At 40.5% G+C, this 21,925-nt stretch overlaps 1 protein-coding gene across 1 annotated transcript in view; it reads right to left on the reverse strand.

Annotated features, from left to right (window-relative positions):
• Positions 1 to 21,925, reverse strand: part of ADGRE1 (adhesion G protein-coupled receptor E1) — a 117,920-nt gene that overhangs the window by 16,617 nt on the left and 79,378 nt on the right. Inside the window, exons 10-15 of the mRNA XM_077120913.1 lie at positions 19,117 to 19,294; positions 17,222 to 17,341; positions 15,839 to 16,038; positions 14,344 to 14,514; positions 12,878 to 13,072; positions 3,106 to 3,341 (exon numbers count right to left, since the gene is read on the reverse strand). Of these exons, the coding sequence (XP_076977028.1) occupies positions 3,106 to 3,341; positions 12,878 to 13,072; positions 14,344 to 14,514; positions 15,839 to 16,038; positions 17,222 to 17,341; positions 19,117 to 19,294 (1,100 nt within the window). The remainder of the gene's footprint in view (positions 1 to 3,105; positions 3,342 to 12,877; positions 13,073 to 14,343; positions 14,515 to 15,838; positions 16,039 to 17,221; positions 17,342 to 19,116; positions 19,295 to 21,925) is intronic.

A 21,925-nucleotide genomic window follows, 5' to 3' on the forward strand; every position in this document is an offset into this window, starting at 1 on the left:
AGAATATTGGGAGATGAGACTCCAATGAAAATTTCCATGATAGAGGAGGTCTCAGTTTGCTTTCCTTTAGACCACAGTGAATCTTCTTTCAGACCTCCTTCCTAGGCACATCTACTTAAAACCTAAACCTAGTGTCCTAGATCAAGCTCATTCTCAATTCAGAGCCTTTGTAATCCCTTTTCCCTCTCTGCAGAATGCCACCGATACTCTTGTCAGTCATATGGCTCAAATGCCACCTCCTCTGAGAAGTCACTCCTGATTATCACTATTAGAGTTTCCTACTCCAACCCCTACTCTCTTCTTTCTTTTTAAAAATCATCTATCACTATCATGAATTATATTGGTCCGTTGTTCACTTGCTTGTAAATTGTATGTCTTCCCATTCTAAACTATGAGCTCAATGAGAATTTGAACCTTAGCATCTTGTTCATCTCTATATGCCCCCAGCACCCAGAACTGGTATGGGCCAGACATTATATGCTTATTTGTTTAAAAGACAGAGACTGAGAGGGAAGGAAGGAGGGAAGGAAAGAGTGAGGAAAGAAGGCAGAAAATGTAAGAGAGAAGAAATAGAATTAAATAATGAAGTACTCGAATTATCTTTATCCATCATGTTTCTAATGGATATTTTCTGTTTTCACCATCCACCAATGATTCTCCCATATTTCCTGAGTAGAAGTAAGACTTCCCATCATAACAGAAGTCTTAACTTGACTTTTTTTCCTTCTCTTATGGTGGGAAGTCTTACTTCAACTCAGGAAATACTGGGTTACTAAAAGTCAAGTTAAGACAATCCGATGTTCTCTCTAGAGAACTTCACACAGAATGTCAATAGTAGAGTGATAAGAAAGAGAAATGTCTGCATCATGGGAAAGATGTTGGCCATATACCTTTAGGACTTATGGACCTCGGTAAACATGGACAATATTAATTTCCTTCAGAGGACCGAAGACTAAACTCCAGAGGATTATTTCTCAACCAATGGCCAGAGGAAGGAATTTGGTGGGAAAATATTACAACTCCACACCACTTGGGTGGGATGAAAAGGTGCATATTCTATGTTATCTCCTTAATGTAACCCTAACACTAACCATAACCTAACACACTCTAACCCTAACTTATATAATGCTGCTTCCTCACCCCTTGGGTGTGATAACACAGCAGCATGTTCTATAGTCCCCTATTCTTAACCCTAAACCTAACTAATTCTAACACTAACCCTAACTCTAACTCATCCTTTATCCTAACCTTAACCTTAATACAGTCTTCCAGAGGACCCAATTGCTGAAGGCAGTTATCTTCTCATATACACACCCCACACTGACGCCTCTTCCCTGCCTCACTTTTTCATTCCCCTCTTGGTACTTCCTGGGATCACCTGAAATCCTTGTCAATACTTTTCTTTCTGTGATTCTAAGTGCAGAAGGCATTCTCAAATTTCAAATCCCCCCTACGTTTCTGTCCCTTCAGTCCAGCCAGTATGTTCTATAACCTGTTTGAACCTTGCCATCAGCAAGCTTTTGCTCTCACTTGTGTGGTCAACCCTCTCCTCTCTGCCTGTGTACATTTCAGTGGAGCTTTTCAGACCCGTTCAAGTTCTACCTCCTCCAGAAAACCTCCCACGAACTTCCCTCCCCCCAGTGCCACTGTCTCCCTCTGGCTGATGCCAGGGCTTATTTTTCTCACATCAACATGAGACTTCATCATGGCGGCCTTGCATTGTCATCATCACCTCCAGATAAGAAGGTCCCATCTAAACACAGTTCTTCCGCTATGAAGCTTCCCAGTTATGTGACCCCAAGCAAGTTCCACCACCCTACTGAGCCTCAATTTCATCTTTTATAAATGGAGACCCTAATTCTTGACCAGGAGAATTTTGGCTGAGAATTATCAGAAAGAATATATGTAAAGCTTGTGGATTTAGGTTAAGATGAGTATTCATTGAACATGAATTCCTTTCCCTCCTTGTCTCATGACCCCCACTGAAGTCTAAACCATTAGCATACAGGGAGAAGTCTGCATACTTAATCCCCCCAAAACACCTCAACAAAATGCCTGCAGCATAATCAGCAAGACCCCCAAGCTGGAGAGATCCAGATTCAACTGCTCTCTCTTCCCCCTTTCTCATTAGTTAATGGCAGAAATTTCTTTTCACTACTCTGAGCCTCATTTTCTTCATCTGTTAAACAAAATAATACTATCTCAATGGTATATTGTAGGATGTAATGCCATAAGAGTGTGTTACTGTCTAGACCCTGTCCATATACCACAAGTTCTGCCATTTACAAATATTTTTCCTCAAAATTGACTAACTTTTTACTTTACCGTATTTATACCATACTGGCAGATCTATGAAATCATGAATCTTATGTGCTGGTAATATATTTTTTTCCCATGGGCAGGCACCACGAACCGAATCCAGGTCTCCGACATGGCAGGCAAGAACTCTACCTGCTGAACCACCATGGGCTGCCCACGTTTTTAATACAATTTAAACTAAATGCAGAAATGTTTTTAAAATTTGTGTTCACCAGTGTTCTACCAAAAACCATCTGCCATTGAATGTGGTAAACACACCTCGTTTTAGAATGGACAAAGTCTATCTTGATGGTGATAATAATAATAATCTTCTTTATACTTCTTTACTGTAGCCAGGCTGCTCTAAATGCTTTCCAGGAAAAAACTCATTTAATCCTCACAGCAACACAATGAAGTAGGCATTATAATTCGCCTCATTTGATAGATGAAGAAAAAGAGGCACAGAGAGATTAAGTAACTTGTCCGAGGCTGTACAGTTAAAGGTGATAGAGCCAGCATTCAAACCTAAGCAGATTGACTCCAGAGTCCATTATTTTAAAATGGTACAATCAATTCTCCTGGTGCAATGGGGCCATAAGCTTTTACCACAGTATAAATAGCGTCCTCTGGATTTGTGTCATGCATAACCTGTGCTGCTGTACATGGTAGCCTCAGACCAGCAATAAATCAAATAACAACTCATTCAATGGTAAATGCAACTACTGCTTCCATTATTGTTCTCCTTGTTTATGTGATTGTCACCACCGGCCCTGGAGAAGGGTCTTCAGGGAGATGGACATCACTTACCGATTAGGCATCCCGTAGCCCTGGGGCTGTACACTGGCAGAGACAACCACCACCAGTGCTGGGAGTCCATAGGCAAAGGTACAGAGGGGCAGCATTCTGATGTTGCGAGAGCTGAAGTAATTCACCACTTTCAGGTTTCTGACCATTAGGAACAGCATGACAGCTTCCACCAGCATCCAGAAGAAGCAGGCGAGGAACAGGTAGTGCAGAAAACCTGCAATAATGGCGCAACCCAACTGGAGAGGAGAAACATGCACAGTCAGGAGCCCCCTTCCAAAAAGGAAGCACCCTTCAGGGAGGAGGGAAGGAAATGAAGGTGCTCATTGGGATGCCTCAAACTTGACCATTTACCCATTCAACAAATATTTTAGATACATAGTGGTCCTTAATGAGAAGTGATAACACCCCTTTGATAAGCTGTCCAAGCACACTGGGTTGCCTGGGACTAAGGTTTCCCACAATCCATAGGGAGTAGCTGACTTTTACATAAACAACCATCAGTTTTACATTCTACCCAAAATGTCAAAAATGTCCCTCTTTGGAAACCCTGAGTGTGTACTGTGATTATAGGCAGTGAACTGACCCAAATCTTTGCATAAGATTCACAATCCCGTGGAGTAAGTGGATATACAAGTGTATTAGTCAAGGTTGTCTAGGGAAACAGAACCAACAGGAAATATCTGTACAAATAAGATTTTATAAAGGTATATCATGCAACTGTGGGGAAGCATGAGTCCAAATTCCATAGGGCAGGTTGCGAACTGGCAACAACAGTGGTCTTTGATGAATTCTCCAGGAGAGTCTGGTTGCCTAAAGTAGAAATCAAAGTTCCCTCTTCTGGCTACTGAAATCTTCACCTCTGCTTTAAAAATTTTCCAACTGATTGCATTAAATCTCTCTCATTACAGAAGACATACCCCTTAGCTGATCAGATATAATCAGCCATAGATGCAGTCAACTTGGTGATGATTTATGCCCACAAAATTTGCTTGCAGTAACAGATGGTCCACTGCTGGCTTGACCAGACTATAGGGCACATTCATTTGGCTAAGGTGACACATGAACCTAATCATCACAATTTACCCCTTGTCAACATAGCAGCTGTACACATCAGCTTAAACCAGTCTTTAAATAGAACACAATAACAAACATATTTTTCACCTAACATTACTCAACTGTTCTGTGTACAACCGGAAATGCATGAATTCTCTCCAGAATAGGGTGCAAGTCCTTGAGTAATATTCACTCTTAAGCTTGTTATCCTATAACTGAAATTCTACTACATGAACAATACAACTTAGGTCATATGATAAGAGGATAAGATAGAGAAGAAAACAAAGAAATTTGCTTTATGTACAAATACAAATATACTCATTACAAAGAAAGGAAGAAATATTCATACCATTAGTCTTCATTTCTGTAACTGGTCACATGGTCATAGCTCATATTTATCACTACCTTCTTCCACTACCCAACTCCATACTCCCTTTACCTTCAGCAAGAACTTCAGCGGGCCATGGTTCTTTGCCTGGTAGGGTGATTCAATCTTCATTCCTAAAGTTTCTGGGCCATTGGTAGACCAGCCCAGATTGGGTTGTTGCAATTTTCCATTAACTTTAATTACAGGGCATGGTAGTACTAAGAGATTCCCTAGGGGATCTCCTGATCCAGGAAAACTCTTCTTTATCTCCATTGTGTAGTTGCAATCCTATTTCCTCTGGCTAGTCAGGATCAATCATCCCAGCCAATAAAGTAATTCCCTCCCTTACTTGTTGATCAGAGGCATGAAAAGCCAAAAGTGGCCAGGTGGCAGCCATAACTTCCAGTTCCAAGGAATCATTGTTGTGTCTGCTAGTAGGAGCACTCCTCTTTTTTGGAACTAAGACCCATAGACCAGTAGAGCTTCAGATTGCTGGGACAGAAAGCAAAATTTTTTTCTAGTGGCTCATGAGGGGTGATAATGAGTGGTGCCACTCCCATTTCCACCCCTTGACTCCTTGACTCATGTATACTGGCTATGGGAGAATCAGCACCATACAGCGGACACTAATTCAGGTCATAAACAGCTTCCTAAAGAACATTGCCCAAGCCCTGCAAGGTAGTTGATGCCATAATTGAGTCTTCAAAAGACCATCCCACTGTCCTATCTACTTAGCTGCCTTTGGATGATGGGGAACATGATAAACCCAGATAATTCAATCAGCATGTGCCAATTTCCATACTTCATTTACTATGAAATGGGTTCCTTGATCAGAAGCAATGCTGTGAAGGATATGATGATGGTAGGTAAGGCATTCCATAAGTCCATGGATGATAGTTTGGGCAGTAGCATTGTTTGTAGGGAAGTCAAACCCATATCTGGAATGTATATTAATTTAAGTTAGAATAAATTGCTGTCCCTTCCATGATGGAAGTCATCCAATTCAATCAACCTTCCAACAGGTAACAGGCTGATCACTCCTGGGAATGATGCCTTATTGGGGACTGAATCATATGCCATATTGATGCCATATTTGGGACTAAGTCTCTGCTGCTGGCAGATTGGGCACTCAGCAGTAGCCATAGACAGATCAGCCTTGGTGAGTGGAAGTTCATGCTGTTGAGCCCATGCATAACCTCCATCCATCCCTACCACCATGACCACTTTGTTCTTGGGCCCATTGGGCATTGACAGTAGTGGCTGGGGAAAGAGGCTGGCTTGTATCCAAATAAGAGGTCATCTTATCCACTTAATTATTCAAACTTCCCTCTGCTGAGATCACCCTCTGGTGCTCATTCACATGGGACACAAATATCTTCATGCTTTTTTCCCACTCAGAAAGGTCTATCCACATACCTCTTCCCCAGACCTCTTTGTCACCAATTTTCCAATCATGCTGCTTCTAAGACCCTCATCATCCAGCCAAACTTTTAGCAACAGCCTGTGAGTCAGTATACAAATGTACCTCTGGTCAGTTCTCCTTCCAAGAAAAATGAACAATCAGATGCACTGTTTGAAGTTCCAATCACTGGGAGGATTTCCCCTCACCACTGTCCTTTAAGGACATGCCAGAAAAGGGATGCAGTGCTGAAGCTGTCCGCTTTCAGGTGGTACCTGCAAATCATGCACAACCATCTGTAAACCAGGCCTGAGTTTTTTCTTCCTCAGTCAACTGACTGTGAGGAACTCTCCAAGAGGCCATAGCTCTGGTCTTGGAAAGGGAAGATAATGTGGAAGGAGTAGGGGCCTTGGGCATTTGGGCCACTTCCTCTTGTAATTTACTTGTGCCTTCAGAACCTGCTCTGGCCCTATCTCATATATACCATTTCCATTTTATGATAGAGTGCTGCTGTGCATGCCAAACTTTATGTCTTGGTGGGTCAGAGAACACCCAGCTTATGATAGGCAATTCAGGTTTCATGGTAAGTTGGTGGCCCATGATTAACCATTCATTCTCTACTAAGGCCCAGTAGCAGGCCAAAAGCTGTTTCTAAAAAGGAGCATAGTTATCTGCAGCAGATGGTAAGGCTTTACTCCAAAATCCTAAGGGTCTGCATTGTGATTCTCCTTTAGGGTCCTAACAAAAGCTCCAGACAGCATCTCTATTTGCCACTGGCACTTCCAGCATCACTGGATCTGCTGGATCATATGACCCAAGTGGCAGAGTGGCTTACACAGAAGCACAGATCTATCACAGATCCTCCTCTTGCTCCAGTTCCCACTCAAAACTAGCAGGCTTTCCACTCATGTGATAAATGGGCCAAAGTAGCACACCCAAATGAGGAATATGCTGTGTCTAAAATCCAAAGAGGCCAACTAGGCATTGTGCCTCTTTTTATTTGGTCATAGGAAAGGCCAGATGCAACAGCTTATCCTTTAGCTTAAAATGTATATCTCAACATGCCCCACACCACTGGATGCTTAGAAATTTTACTGAGGTGAAAAGCACCTATATTTTTGTGGTATTTATCTTCCATTCTCTGATGTACAACTGCTTTACCATTAAGTCTAGATTAATTACCACTTCATGCACAAAGTTCCAATCAACATGACATCATCAATATAATGTACAGGTGTGATGTCTTGTGGGAAGGAGTAATAATCAAGGTCCCTGCAGACAAGATTGTGACATAGGGCTGGAGAGTTGATAAACCCCTGAGGTTGGACAGTGAAGGTATGCTGCTGGCCTTGCCAGCTGAAGGCAAACTGTTTCTGGTGGTCTTTACCAACAGCTATTGAGTAAAACAGCATTTGCCAAGTCAATATTTGCATAACAGGTACCAGGCAATGTGTTGATTTGCTAAAGGAATGATACCTTATCTTGAAAAGCAGCTGCTACTAGTCACCACCTGGTGAAGTTTACGATACTCCACTATCATCCTCTAAGACCCATCTGCTTTCTGCACAGCCAAATAGGAGAGTTGAATGGGGGTGTGGTGGGAATCACCTTCAGGTCCTTAAGAATGGCACTAATCTCTACAATCCCTCCAGGAATAAGGTATTGCTTCTGATTCATTATTTTGCTAGTGGCTTCCACTTGGACTTTCCCACCATAATAGCCCTCACTTCACAAATCAGCGAACCAATGCGGGGATTCTGCCAGTTGCTGAGCATATTAATTCCAATTGCACATTCCAGAACTGGGGAAATAGCCACAGAATGGGTCCAGGGTCTCACTGGATCCACTGTGAGATGCACTCTGAGCTAAAACTCCATCAATCACCTGGCTTCATAAGCCCCTACTCTGACTGGTGGACCAGAGTGATGTTTTGAGTCTCTTGGAATAATGTTATTTCTGAACCAGTGTCCAATAATTCCAGAAATATCTGATCATTTCCTTTTTCCCAATGCATAGTCACCCTGGTAAAAGGCCATAGGTCTCATTGGGGAAAGCTGGGAGGGAGGTTAACAGTGTAAATTTTTGCCAGTGTAGTAGGATGCTCCCCAAAGGTGCCAACTCTCCCCTCATTCAAGGGGCTCTGGATCTGTAAACTGTCTCGTGTCTGGGAATTGAGTAAGGGGGCACGACTCTGTTTTGTAATTCAAATTAGACTTTTCTTCGTCTGACCTAGAACTCTTCTGCTTATACAGATCAAACAGGAATTTAGTAGCTGCCCATCTCTTTTACTTCTAGGTACCCCATGATCTCCTAGCCAGCAGCATAAGTCTCCCCGAGTCAGATTATTTTGATTGCTGCTTTGAGTCTGCTGTTTCATTAAGGTGGCCACGTCCACCTTCTCTATGGTGATTAATGTCACCACATGGCTTCTGCCAACTCAGGATCTAGTCATCCCCATTATGTTTAAGGATTCCAGCTCAATGACAGCAGCTCTCACAGTAGCATCTGATCTACAGAGAAGGGCGACTACAGAGCTCTTCACTGTTCATAACATTAGTCTTATAAATGTATTCCTCACAGTCCTGGCAAAAGGTATATCCTCTGGACATGCCTGGGGTGTGTGAGCAGGTCTTCTATGATAACTCCACTCTAACATTCCAATCTCTCTAAGCTTTGGATCCCTTCATCTACATGATACCAGGGCAGTTCTGGCATTTCAACCTCAGATGACGTCAGCCATCTTTTGATCCATGTTTCAACCAACCAACCAAATAAACTGCTAACACCCTTTCTAACCCTTCAAGCTACAACATTGAATGCAGAATCTCTGCTTAGTCGGCTCATATCAATAAATTCAGCCTGATCCAACTTCACACTCCTTCCACCATTATACCACACCCCTAATACCCATTCCCATACATATTTTCCTGATTTCTGTCTATGTAAATTGGAAAACTCATGCAGCTCTTTTTGAGTTTAGCACACCTCCTCATGGGTCACACTTTGTACTTCACCTTTCAGGGCCTGTTGGAACAATTAGTCTGGTTGTAGGTTTTGAAGAAAAGAGAGGGTGGTAGGGTCATTGTGTCTTTCAAGCCAACTACCTCAGGGCATTCCTTTTGCAGTTTCATCTGGTGAGACATGATAAATCTCTTCAGACAGAGGAGTGAGGGCTGTTTCCCCAGGGGAGGTGGTTACAAGTTTAGAAGGCACTGAAGGGTTCATCTCTTTAGGTGGAGGTTGGGTGACAGACTCCTCAGGGAAGACAAGAGGTTGGGAAGTTGTTTCCTCAAGGCAGGCTGGAGGTCAGGTAGTTCTTCTCTCAGGGCAGCCTGGAGATCAGTGGCTGTTTCTTCAGAGTGAACAGTTCTGGGTTTATCTAGCACAGACTCAGAAGAATCCAGGGTTTCAATGTTCCCACTGCTATCATTATCAATCCATATGTCCCCATCCCAATTTTCAGGATCCCATTCCTTTCCAATCAATGCCCTTAGTTTAATATCGGACAGCCTGCAAGGTTGAGAATTTAGTTGACATTGCAAATCTGCTACTCACAATGAGGTTTTGTGTCTGGTTTTCAGCTCTATCAAGTCTGTGACCACAGGAAATATGATTTTCTTTCAGGGCACACTTGTAAACTTACATCTTTTCATGTAGTGTTTAGCAAATTTGAAGCCTTCAGCTCATCCCTTTCTGTTATAATTGTATCCAGCATACCTAAGAATAATCAGCCAACATCGTTATACCTTTTAACCCCACAAAACTCTGTTAAGGTGTCAAAAACACTGTCACACAGAGACTTGCCTCATATAAGAGTATGATTAGCAGAATCAAATGGTGATAGTGGAATATTTTTATTGCCAACTAATGCCATAGACTATCAGTGCCATTTTGATTATTGGAAATAAAGTCCTTAGTGCCTTTGAACGTAATCAGAATAGAAAAGCAATTGCAAAAGTATATATTTTTAAGATTCTGTTTAGCAAGAACCACTCCCACTACCAAAGCTACAATAGCTTGGGTTCTCTAGGGAAACAGGATCAACAGGAGACATCTTTAAATATGAGATTTTATAAAGGTGTCTCACACAACTCTGAGGATGCATGAGTCCAAATACCATAGGGCAGGCTGAAAGCTGGCAACAATAATGGAGGTATTCAGAAGACCTAAATAGATGGAAGGGCATACCGTGTTCATGGATTGGAAGACTAAATATAGTTAAGATGTCAATCCTACCTAAATTGATCTACAGATTCAATGCAATACCAATCAAAATCCCAACAACTTATTTTTCAGAAATAGAAAAACCAATAAGCAAATTTATCTGGAAGGGAAGGGTGCCCCAAATTGCAAAAAACATCTTGAGGAAAAAAAATGAAGCTGGAGGTCTCGCGCTGCCAGACTTTAAGGCATATTATGAAGCCACAGTGGTCAAGACAGCATGGTATTGGCATAAAGATAGATATATCGACCAATGGAATTGAATAGAGTGCTCAGATATAGACCCTCTCATCTATGGACATTTGATCTTTGATAAGGCAGTCAAGCCAACTCACCTGGGACAGAACAATCTCTTCAATAAATGGTGCCTAGAGAACTGGATATCCATATGCAAAAGAATGAAAGAAGACCCATATCTCACACCCTATACAAAAGTTAATTCAAAATGGATCAAATATCTAAACATTAGGTCTAAGACCATAAAACAGTTAGAGGAAAATGTAGGGAGATATCTTATGAATCTTACAATTGGAGGCGGTTTTATGGACCTTAAACTTAAAGCAAGAGCACTGAAGAAGTAAATAAATAAATGGGAACTCCTCAAAATTAAACACTTTTGGGCATCAAAGAACTTCATCAAGAAAGTAGAAAGACAGCCTACACAATGGGAGACAATATTTGGAAATGACATATCAGATAAAGGTCTAGTATCCAGAATTTATAAAGAGATTGTTCAACTCAACAACAAAAAGACAGCCAACCCAATTACAAAATGGGAAAAAGACTTGAACAGACACCTCTCAGAAGAGGAAATACAAATGGCCAAGAGGCACATGAAGAGATGCCCAATGTCCCTGGCCATTAGAGAAATGCAAATCAAAACCACAATGAGATATCATCTCACACCCACCAGAATGGCCATTATCAACAAAATAGAAAATGACAGGTGCTGGAGAGGATGCGGAGAAAGAGGCACACTTATCCACTGTTGGTGGGAATGTCAAATGGTGCAACCACTGTGGAAGGCAGTTTGGCGGTTCCTCAAAAAGCTGAATATAGAATTGCCATACGACCCAGCAATACCATTGCTGGGTATCTACTCAAAGGACTTAAGGGCAAAGACACAAACAGACATTTGCACACCAATGTTTATAGCAGCGTTATTTACAATTGTAAACAGATGGAAACAGCCAAAATGTCCATCAACAGAAGAATGGCTAAACAAACTGTGGTATATACATACGATGGAATATTATGCAGCTTTAAGACAGGATAAACTTATGAAGCATGTAATAACATGGATGGACCTAGAGAACATTATGCTGAGTGAGTCCAGCCAAAAACTAAAGGACAAATACTGTATGGTCCCACTGATGTGAACGGACATTCAAGAACAAACTTGGAATATGTCATTGGTAACAGAGTACAGCAGGAAGTAGAAACAGGGTAAGATAATGGGTAATTGGAGCTGAAGAGATACAGACTGTGCAACAGGATTAGATACAAAAACTCAAAAATGGACAGCACAGTAATACCTAATTGTAAAGTAATCATGTTAAAACACTGAATGAAGCTGCATCTGAGCTATAGGTTTAGTTTGTTTGTTTGTTTGTTTTTGTTTTTTTTGTTTTTTTGTTTTTTTTTACTATTATTATTACTTTTCTCTATATTAACATTCTATATCTTTGTCTGGTGTGTCGCTTAGTTCTTTTAAACCGATGCAAATGTAGTAAGAAATGATGATCATGCATCTATGTGATGATGTTAAGAATTACTGATTGCATATGTAGAATGGTATGATTTCTAAATGTTGGGTTAATTTCTTTTTTTTTTCCATTAATTAATAAAAAAAATAATAATAATGGAGGTATTCAATGAATTCCCCAGGACAGGCTGGCTGGCTAAAGTAGAGATGAAAGCTTTCTCTTCTGACTACTGAAGTCGTCACCTCTCCCTTAAAAGTCATCAACTGGATTAAACATTTCTCATTGCAGAAGACAACTCCCTTAGTTGATCATAGATATAATCAGCCATAGATGCGATCAATTGAGTGATGATTTAAGTCCATGAAATGTCCTCACAGTAACAGTTATGCCAGTGCTGGCTTGACCAGACAAATGGGCACCATCACCTGGCTAAGTTGTCACGTGAACCTAATCATCACAAATAAGGCAATAAATAATCAATGATCAACGATCAATAATCAACTAGTGTTTGGGAAAAATATATGTATATATATACATATACCAAGAGGTAATGAGAGAATTTCTCACCTATAACACTATTGACATTTGGGGACAGATATTTCTTTGTGCTGGGGGTTGACATTTACACTACAGGATATTTAGCAGCAGTGTCCTAGGCCTCTACCCACAAAATTCCAGTAACCCCCCCTACCACACGTGATGACCAAAAATGTCTCCAAATGTTATCAAATGTCTCCTGGGGAACTGGATCACTCCAGGTGAGAACCATTGGGTTAGAGAAAAACTATGAGAAGGACCACATTATATAAATCAATGTAAAAGTGATTTTAACCTAATATCTATCAAAAGAAAAAGTTAACCAGAAGGGGAGCTGGGGGGAAAGTGTTGCTGTCAGAGGGTACAGCAAGTGCAAAGGCCCTGAGATAGAGATGAGCACAGGGGAAGTCGGGTAAGGATGAGCAGAGGCAGATGCGGAGATGATGGGGCTGGATGGGATAAGGGAGCAGAGCCTGGGAAATATGAGACCTGGTTGCTGGTCTTGTCTACACTGGTGATGAAAAGAATCTTGGCCAGGAACAGGCACACACAGAGCTGCAGGTGGAGGTCGGTGATGTGGTTGCGAATGGAACGACACAGCAGGAACGTGGCGATGGCCAAGGCGAGGCACACCAGGGAAATGGTCAAACCCACGTGGCTAATGACGTGCAAGGAGTACTCCATCTGTCAGGAAGGAGATCCACAAGGCCTCAGAGATGGGTCAAAATTCCCCCAGGCAGTAAAAAGAAAGATCCAGCCCCTGGCTTGAGCCGAAAGGGCTGAAGACATCTTCTCCCTCTGGCACTCAGAATGAACAAGGTATTGGCCATTGATAGCCCTTGACATCCAGCATCCCCCTTTCCCACCCTTGTCTTAAGTCCCACCTCATGTATTGCAGGGAGAGGATATCTGCAAACTACATTTCTCAGAATCCCTTGGGGCTAAGGATGGGTCCAGGATATAATTTAGCTTCTACAAAGACATGTATCCCTGACATTTTGGAAGGCAGGAGGTAGAAGATAGAAGGGAACTAGACACACTTTTCTGCAGGAGTTTTTGCAATCTGGTTGGTTTAATAGTCAGAAGTTAGCTGTGGCTGGACTTCTCTTTCCAACTTTCCACTTCCCAATTTCATGGACAAGGGGTGATATGGAAGCAGCAATTTCTGACCCCTAAATCAGAGCTGTAGAGGGGCGACCTTGAAGCTAAAATCCAAGTAGACATCCACTGACTTCACATCCTCCATCTGTTTCAATGATTTTGTGAGCAATCAATTCCCTGCATTAAATCCCTTCCTGCTTGAGATGACTTGAGTACTTTTTGTTTCCTGCATTGAACTTCAACTGATAAGTAGATATTCAGAGATTCCCCAAATTTTGGGAGTGGAATGTGACAAGCTAAATCCTTTCCTTATGCCATTGTTCATAATTCATTTTGAAAATATATTTGAGTGCTTTAAGGTGTTAAGGATATACTAAACATATGCCAGACATCATTGCATGGGTTCCCATCTATAATACTGGGATGTAATAGTTAAGAGAATAGACTGCTCCATGTTCAAATCCCATATCATCACTCATGAGTAGACAGTGCTGACTCTCAAGCTCCTAATACATAAGATGAGTTTAAAAAAAAGCTGAACTTGCCAGCTATTTGATAAAGAGCAGAGCTAATGGCACAAAGTAGGGAGCTCAGTAAATAGAATCTGTGATTGATATTGTGCCTAGTCTGTTTAGGTTTATTATTTAGCATTTGATATATGAGTTTCATGGTTTCTCAAACAGAACATGAGTTCCCCAAGGGCAGAGGTATGTCACAAAACCCTTTTGTCCCCATGGTCCCTCAGACTGCACACAGCACCAAAATGTGTACATGCAGATGTTCAGTAAATATTCTGTCCATTGCATTTGGGACCAGACACTGCGAGATCCAGAGCAGAGCCCGATGGTACTGACCGTGAGCTCCGTAGAAGCCATGATGATGGCCAGGCTAACCAACTGCTTACAGCTGCAGACGGTATGGGTCTGGGAAGCTTCAAGGATGACACAGCCTGAGGAGGTCCAACTGCCACCATCCACATCTGTGTTCCAGGCAACGCAGATGGGGCTCTCAAACTTCTGCTTTGGCTGGAATATCAAAGATCCTGGTCACCCAAGAATCTTCCTTGAATGGATTCAACGTGACCAACCTCAAGAACCATTTGAGGCAAGAAAATGAAGGTTATGCTCTACAGGGAATGGACAAAATGCTGATGTTTCAGTTGGCAGTGACAGCCAGTCCAACGGGGCAGCCACACTCTGGTTGCTAGAGGAAAACTCTTTTCATCAAATCCATGATGAGTCATCCCACAAAGAATTCATTTATTAATTCATTTACTTAAGGTGTTTTATCAAGCACCTATTCATGCTTTCATCTGCACTGTCTATGGGAAATAGGCAAATAGACATGGCATGCCTCTAAGGAGATCACAGTGCTGGGGGAAAACTATATTAAAAATAATTAACAGAGAAATATAGTAACAGTTATGAAATAATAGTGTGCCTTAAGAATATGAAATAGAAGTTAAATAAATCTGATAAGGTGCAGTGGGGAAGCAAGAAAGATACCTGAAAACATGTGTTTGAAATCTGAAAGATGTATAGCAGTTATCCAAATGAATAATGTTCGCATGGGAGTATTGGGTGAGGACAGGATATTCTGAACAGAAGGAAAAGTATATACTAATGTCCTGAGGCAGGAAGGAAACTGATGAACTTCAATAAAGGAAATAAGGTCAGGGCCTCTTGAAAGTAATGAGACAAAGAGAGGGAGAAAAGAAAGAAGGGAGGCAGAGAAAGTAAGAAAGAGAGAGAGAAGAGCATGGAGCAAGAGATAAGGCTATGCATGGCGTTGGCATAGACTCAAATGTGTAAATTGATGGAGTACTTTCCAGAATATTCCATCAAGTTACTTATAAAGACTTAGCTCAATTTACCAGAGAAGACAAATATATTAGGAAAAAATCAGAGATGAGAAGAGGGAAATTTTAAGAAAATAAACCTATAACTAGTTAGGTATATTGGGGAGTATTAATGAGAAAAGAAAATGGTATCAAGACTTATTACAAGAAATAGTAAGTGCTAGGTTCATGAAATCTGAAAAAGGACTTGGATTCAAGATTAGTCCTTACCACTGACTGGTCATAACTAATGTAACTATACCAATAGTAAATGTTCCCACTTTCATGTTGCTTAATCTAGCCTATATCATTCCCATTGTTGAATGGAAGGACATCACAAAGAAACAGGAGAGCTCATTCTTCTAGCAGTGTCTTTCAACAATGAGATTGGGCTTCTAGAAATTGTGCAATCTTCCAACCTTGGCAGATCCCCATCCAAAATGGGAGTTAAGCCTACTGGGTGGGCGAGTTCCCAATGGATTGACAGGGGCGTAAGTGGCCTCACCGCACACCTGGATGTTCTCAAGAGTGTAGATAACTGGATCTGAGTAGCCATCTTTCTTTTCCCCAGTCATTATGCCTCTAACAATGCGAGAATTCATCTTCAGCTTCCTTTTTGAGTTGGACATGACAGCCTGGGGTTCTTGGAAGAAGCTCTCATTTAAAATGGACTCCATGCCCACAAGGGAGACTAAAGCTACCCCAGTCGTTCCTGCAAGTTCCCCCAAATGAAAAGAACAGGGAAACATTTGTTAAGTGGTAATTATAGATGGCCCAAGCACACACACACACACACACACACAGATGCACACATACACACATCAACACCCCGTGAACCTCACTGGCACGGTCCGAGAGCTGAAATACCAAAACACTCCCAGGACAGTAACTTTTACCAGAATCATAAAAATAATTCTGAGGTGATATATCCTGGACAAATCTTGGACACATTTTAAAATAAATTTGAGTTGTGTTTTTAAGGGAAAATCCAATACAAGACTGGGAAATCATTTCACTTCCCACATTTATCTCTTTGGTAGTATCTCCTTTCACTGTATGCGCTGTAAATGTTTTCTCTACCCATAGCTTAAATTTGCCTTTCTCATGGCACCTTGTGCTTTTTCACTGAAGCATGAGTCATAATGTTAATAATAAATATCAGGGGCCAGCAATGGTCTACTTCCTGCTTCACTAGATAAAGTTTTATTGGCAAACAGCCAGACCCATTTATTCATGAATTCTCTATGAATTCATAGAGAGTAATTGCAAAAGAGATCATAAGTAATTTTAAGTAATTGCAAAAGAGGCCATAAGGCCCACTAAACCTAAAACATTTATTACCTGGACCTTTAGAGAAAGTTTGCTAACCCATTAAAGATCAATGCTCTCTAATAGAAGTACAACATGAGCCACAAATATAATTTAAAATTTTCTAGTTGCCACATTTTATATGTAAAAGGAAACAGATAAAATCAATTTTAACATTTTAATCCAGTATGTCCAAAATAACATAATTTCAGCATGTAATCAATATAAAAATGATTTAATGAGATATTTCAAAACCATTTTTTAATAGGTCTTTGAATTCCAGCATCTATTTTGCATTTATAGCACATCTCAACCACATTTCAAACAGTCAATAGCCATATGTGGCCGGTGGCTACCATACAGGACAGCACAGGTATAAACACTTCAGTATCATGAGATGGTTGATTTAATGCCTACCTTCCCTACTGGATAGAAAACTGCCTGAGGTCATGGTCACTACTGCCTCTACCATCATTTATCCCCCACTATCTCACAGTAAGTCTCAACATCTAGGAGGTAACCAGTAAATATTTGCTCATTGAATGCACTACAGACAGTGTTTTGTATCCTTGAGAGTGGTTCTGTACCTGTGTTTCCTGATTCCTCTATTGTGGAACATCCAACCTTCATTATATTCCCTTTAGTTTTCAAACTAAAGCTTATATTCTCTTCAATGCACTCTTCTCGGATAACTTTGCTTTCAATACCTAAAGGGATAAATGGAGAATTTGTAAGACATCACAAAACATGAGTCCTGATTTTTGTTTCTGTCCATCAAATGTACATGTCCATAGTTGTAAGGAAAAGGAAGAATGGGATGGCCAACTCATCATGGGACAGCTCTTGAACCCTTTGATGAATGATGCAGGGTGGGGGGTTATCATACCATTGAGAAACTCAATTGGAGCATTAGGAGTGAGCTATCACATCTTGGGAAGGGAAACTATTTCAGGGAAAGATGCGATTGAAGTAAACTCTGCTGGAAGACAACAGGATGGTAATATTCTGGCTACTACAAATTTAGACAAGTTTTTCAAGGCCATAAGAAATATGAAGGACCAGGGAAGTGCAGCCTGTTGGATGGCGCTCAGGTTCTGAAGTCAGATTGAGCTAAGAGTTCCCGGTTTTGTCATTCACCAATTGTGTAAATATGAAACCATGACTTAACTTCTCTTAGCCTCCGATTCTTCACCTGCAATGTGGCAATAATTGCAGGACCAAATCCATTGGTTCTTTGTTGAAATAAAATAGATCATACAATGAGAGAGAGTTTTTAAAAATATAAGTCAGATGATGCCTTCTTTATACTCAAAACTCTCTAATGCTCCCATCACCCCATCTTATTCCAAATAAAACCCAAATTCCCTACATTTATCTACAAAACCTTTTCCTGCTCTCACCATCCCCTAATCCACTTCAACCAAGTGACCTCTTCATCATTCCTTGAAATGGCCATATGTTCACACCCTTGCTCTTTTCCCAAATATTTATATTCCCTCTTCCTTCAAGTGTCTTTAACTACTTTATCAATGAGACTTTCCCTGAACACATCTTATTTAAAACAACTTTTCCCTTCAATCCTCACCCTCTCCAACCCCCTTAGAATGCTCTATTGTTCTCAATATCATTACGTCCATCTGGTATACCAGATGTCTATATGTTGTCTGAAATGCCTCAGCAAAAGATAAAGTTTGTAAGGGCAGATTTATTCACTACTGGTGGCAGTTCACCAAATATTGTACTTCCAACTCTTAGCTTTCTAGGCACTTTTGGAATGGGACTTCGTGACTAGTATTACTACCAGGAAAGGGTTCTGCCAGAAAAGGCCTACAGCACCCTGTATCCCAAGTGGTCACCCGTCAAGCACATTGAAGGTTAAAAAGATAGAGCTGTATCTGTCAGGACAGCATTAACAGTAACAAACAACCCCTGAATCTCAGAGCCTTAAAGAGACCTATTTATTTCTCATTAAGGCTCTGTGCCAGTCATAAGTCGACTTGGGGCTCTGCTCTCTGTTGTTCTCACTCAGACACCAACAAAGAGAGGATATCCATAATCTGAAACATTGCAAGAGCATGGAGAAAGAAACCTCTAGACATCTTCATTCACAATTCATTGGCTGAACATGTCTCAAGATCCCCTCTAACTCCAAAATAGCCAGGAATTACAGTCCTACCATTGGCCCAGAATGGAGAGCTTTAATACTTGAAAATAGTAAATTATGATCTTCTCTTAACCCCTGGAAGTCATCAAATATTTGATGAATAAATTAATGACACATTCTTATCACAGAGATTGGCATCCCCCAACCACTCAATAAAACAGAGATGCTAACATGATTAGACTTGAATTGCTGTGAGTTCAAGATTTTTAAACAATTGGGAAAATGGATGGGTGGGAAAGTTGTGGTGAATCACATTGCCACGGTCACCTCTAAGAAAAATCATGCAGGTTTGTCCTTGTCATGAAGGATATACCATACCTAAATATTCAGTCTCAATAGTCTGACTGGTGTTTGCTGATGGCTTCAGAAGAGCAGCCAATGTGGTACTCTCCACATTCTCCAATAAGACTGTGGCCAGGGTGGATATCTGTTCCTTGGTAAAGGTGGACCAAGTGGGTATTTGTTGAAACACAGTGCCAAAGTGCTCAGTCATTTCCTGCAAGAAAAAAAAAGTTTCTGTTTCCTTTCTCTTACTCTCTCTCTCTCATCAATGAAATAACAAGTGTCCCCACTCTCTTATCACTAAGGTATGGGTTGTGAGTCTACACTTGTGGAAAATTAAAAAGTTCATCCAGAGGTCCATTGAAGACGCAACTTAATGTACTATAAGAGTATAAATTGTGCATACCCTTCAACCCAGCAATTTCCCTTCCAGAAATATTTTTAATTCTGTAAGGATATTGTCCAAAATATTCCTTTCAGTATGGTTTGTGATAACAAAAACTGGGAAAGCTTCATTAAATGTCCAATAGGTTAATTAAATAAATTATGATGAAACCAAATCATGGAATAGTGTTGCAGAAAATATCTGGAAACCACATATAGAATATGGGTTTAATATCCAGAATAGATAAAGAAATCCTACAACTCAGCAATAAAAAGATAAATAACTCAATTAAAATATGGGCAAACAGCTTGAAACATCATTTCTCCAAAGAGAACATGCAAATGACTAAAAACACATGAAAACACGTTCAACATCACCAGCTATTAAAGAAATGAAAATCAAAACCCCAATGAGAGACCACTTCACACCCACTAGAATGGTTACTAATAAAAAAAAATGTTGCAAATGTTGGGGATGGTGTGGAGAAATAGGAACACTCATTCCTTGTTCGTGGGATTTTTTAAATGGTGTAGCCACTGTGGAAGACAGTGTGACAGATCCTTGGGAATTGCCATATGACCCAGCAATCATACCTGTAGATATATACCCAGGAGATTTAAAATCAAGGACTTGAACAGATATTTGAAAGCCTGTGTTCAAAGAAACATTATTCACAATTGTCAAAAGGTGGAAGCAACCCAAATGTCTATAAACAGATGAATGGATAAAAAAAAAATGTGGTTTTACATACAGTGAAATATTATTTGGCTATGAAAAGGAATGAAATCCTGAAGTATGTGACAACATGGATCAACGCTGAAGACATTATATTAAGTGAAGTAAGTCTGATATAAAAGGAAAAGTATTTTATCGTGTCACTGATATGCGCTAATTATAATATGTGAACTCATAGACATAAAATACAGAATGAGGCTAAAGAAATGGGGACCGGTTGCTTTATATTTGCAGAATGTTTAACTAGGGTGATCTTAGACATTTGAAAGTGGACAGAGCTTATTGTAGCATGTTACTGTGAGAATAATTAACAGGGCTGAATGGTGGGTGAGTGTGGTGGAGAGGGGAAGTTTAGAGTCATGTATGACACCAGAAGGAAAGTTGGAGGTTAAAACATGGGAATGCATAACACAGTGAATCCTATGGTGGACAATGATCATGATTATCTGTACAAAAATAAAAAGTTCTTTCATGAACCAGAGCAGATGTATGACACTATTATGATAGTGTTAATAATAGAGGGGATATGGAAAAAATACCTTTTGCAAACTATGGACCTTAGGTAACTGTAATAATTTAATACTCTTTCATAAACAGAAACAAATGTACCACACCAACCCATGGGGTTAATAATATGGGAGGGGATAAGAAATATGGGAGTATTATGGTTTTCTTTTCAAATTTTACTACTTTTCTGGAGTAATGAAAATGTTCTAAATTTGATCATGGGGCTGTATGCACAAACAAAGGGATGATACTGTGAACTAGTGATTATAACACCTCAGATGGTTTCTATGTTGTGTGGAGATATCTCAATAAAACTACATTTAAAATGAGGGAGAATTTAAAATATGAACAGATAAACAGAAGCTGAGAGAGCTCATCAACAAAAGATCTTTCCTACAAGAAATACTAAAGGGAAATTCAACTTCCCCAAGTTGAATTCTTGATATTCTCACAAGCAGTGTGGACAACCAAAGCTATAGGCTGAGCCCCCAGTCTTGGGGTTTGTTCATATGAAACTTAACCCCACAAAGGATAGGTCAAGTCTACTTAAAATTTAGGCCTAAGAATCACCCCCAAGAGAGCCTCTTTTGTTGCTCAGATGTGGCCTCTCTCTCCAGCCAACATGACGAGCAGTCTCACCACCCTCCCCTTCTCTGCATGGGATGTGACTCCCAGGGATGTGGACCTTCCTGGCAACATGGGACAGAGATCCTAGAATGAGCTGAGACTCAGCATCAAGGGACTGAGAATTAACATCAAGGGATTGAGAGAACCTTCTCGACCAAAGGGGGAAAGACTGAAATGAGACTAAGTGTCAATGGCTGAGAGATTCCAAACAGAGTCGAGAGGTTATCCTGGAGGTTATTCTTATGCATTAAGAAGATATCACCTTGTTGTTCAAGATGTAGCGGAGAGGCTGGAGGGAACTGCCTGAAAATGTAGAGCTGTGTTCCAGTAGCCATGTTTCTTGATGATGATTGAACAATGATATAGCTTTCACAATGAGACTCTGTGAATGTGAAAACCTTGTGTCTGATGCTCCTTTTAGCTACTATATCAACAGACAAGTAGAACATATGGAATAAAAATGAATAACGGGGGAACAAATGTTAAAATAAATTTAGTTTGAAATGCTAGTGGTAAATGAAAGTGAGGGGTAAGGGGTATGATATGTATAATCTTTTTTTTCTCTGTTATCGTTTTATTTCTTTTTCTGTT

The sequence above is a fragment of the Tamandua tetradactyla genome, chromosome 11 (assembly GCF_023851605.1).
Source record: "Tamandua tetradactyla isolate mTamTet1 chromosome 11, mTamTet1.pri, whole genome shotgun sequence".
Classification (NCBI taxonomy): Eukaryota; Metazoa; Chordata; class Mammalia; order Pilosa; family Myrmecophagidae; genus Tamandua; species Tamandua tetradactyla.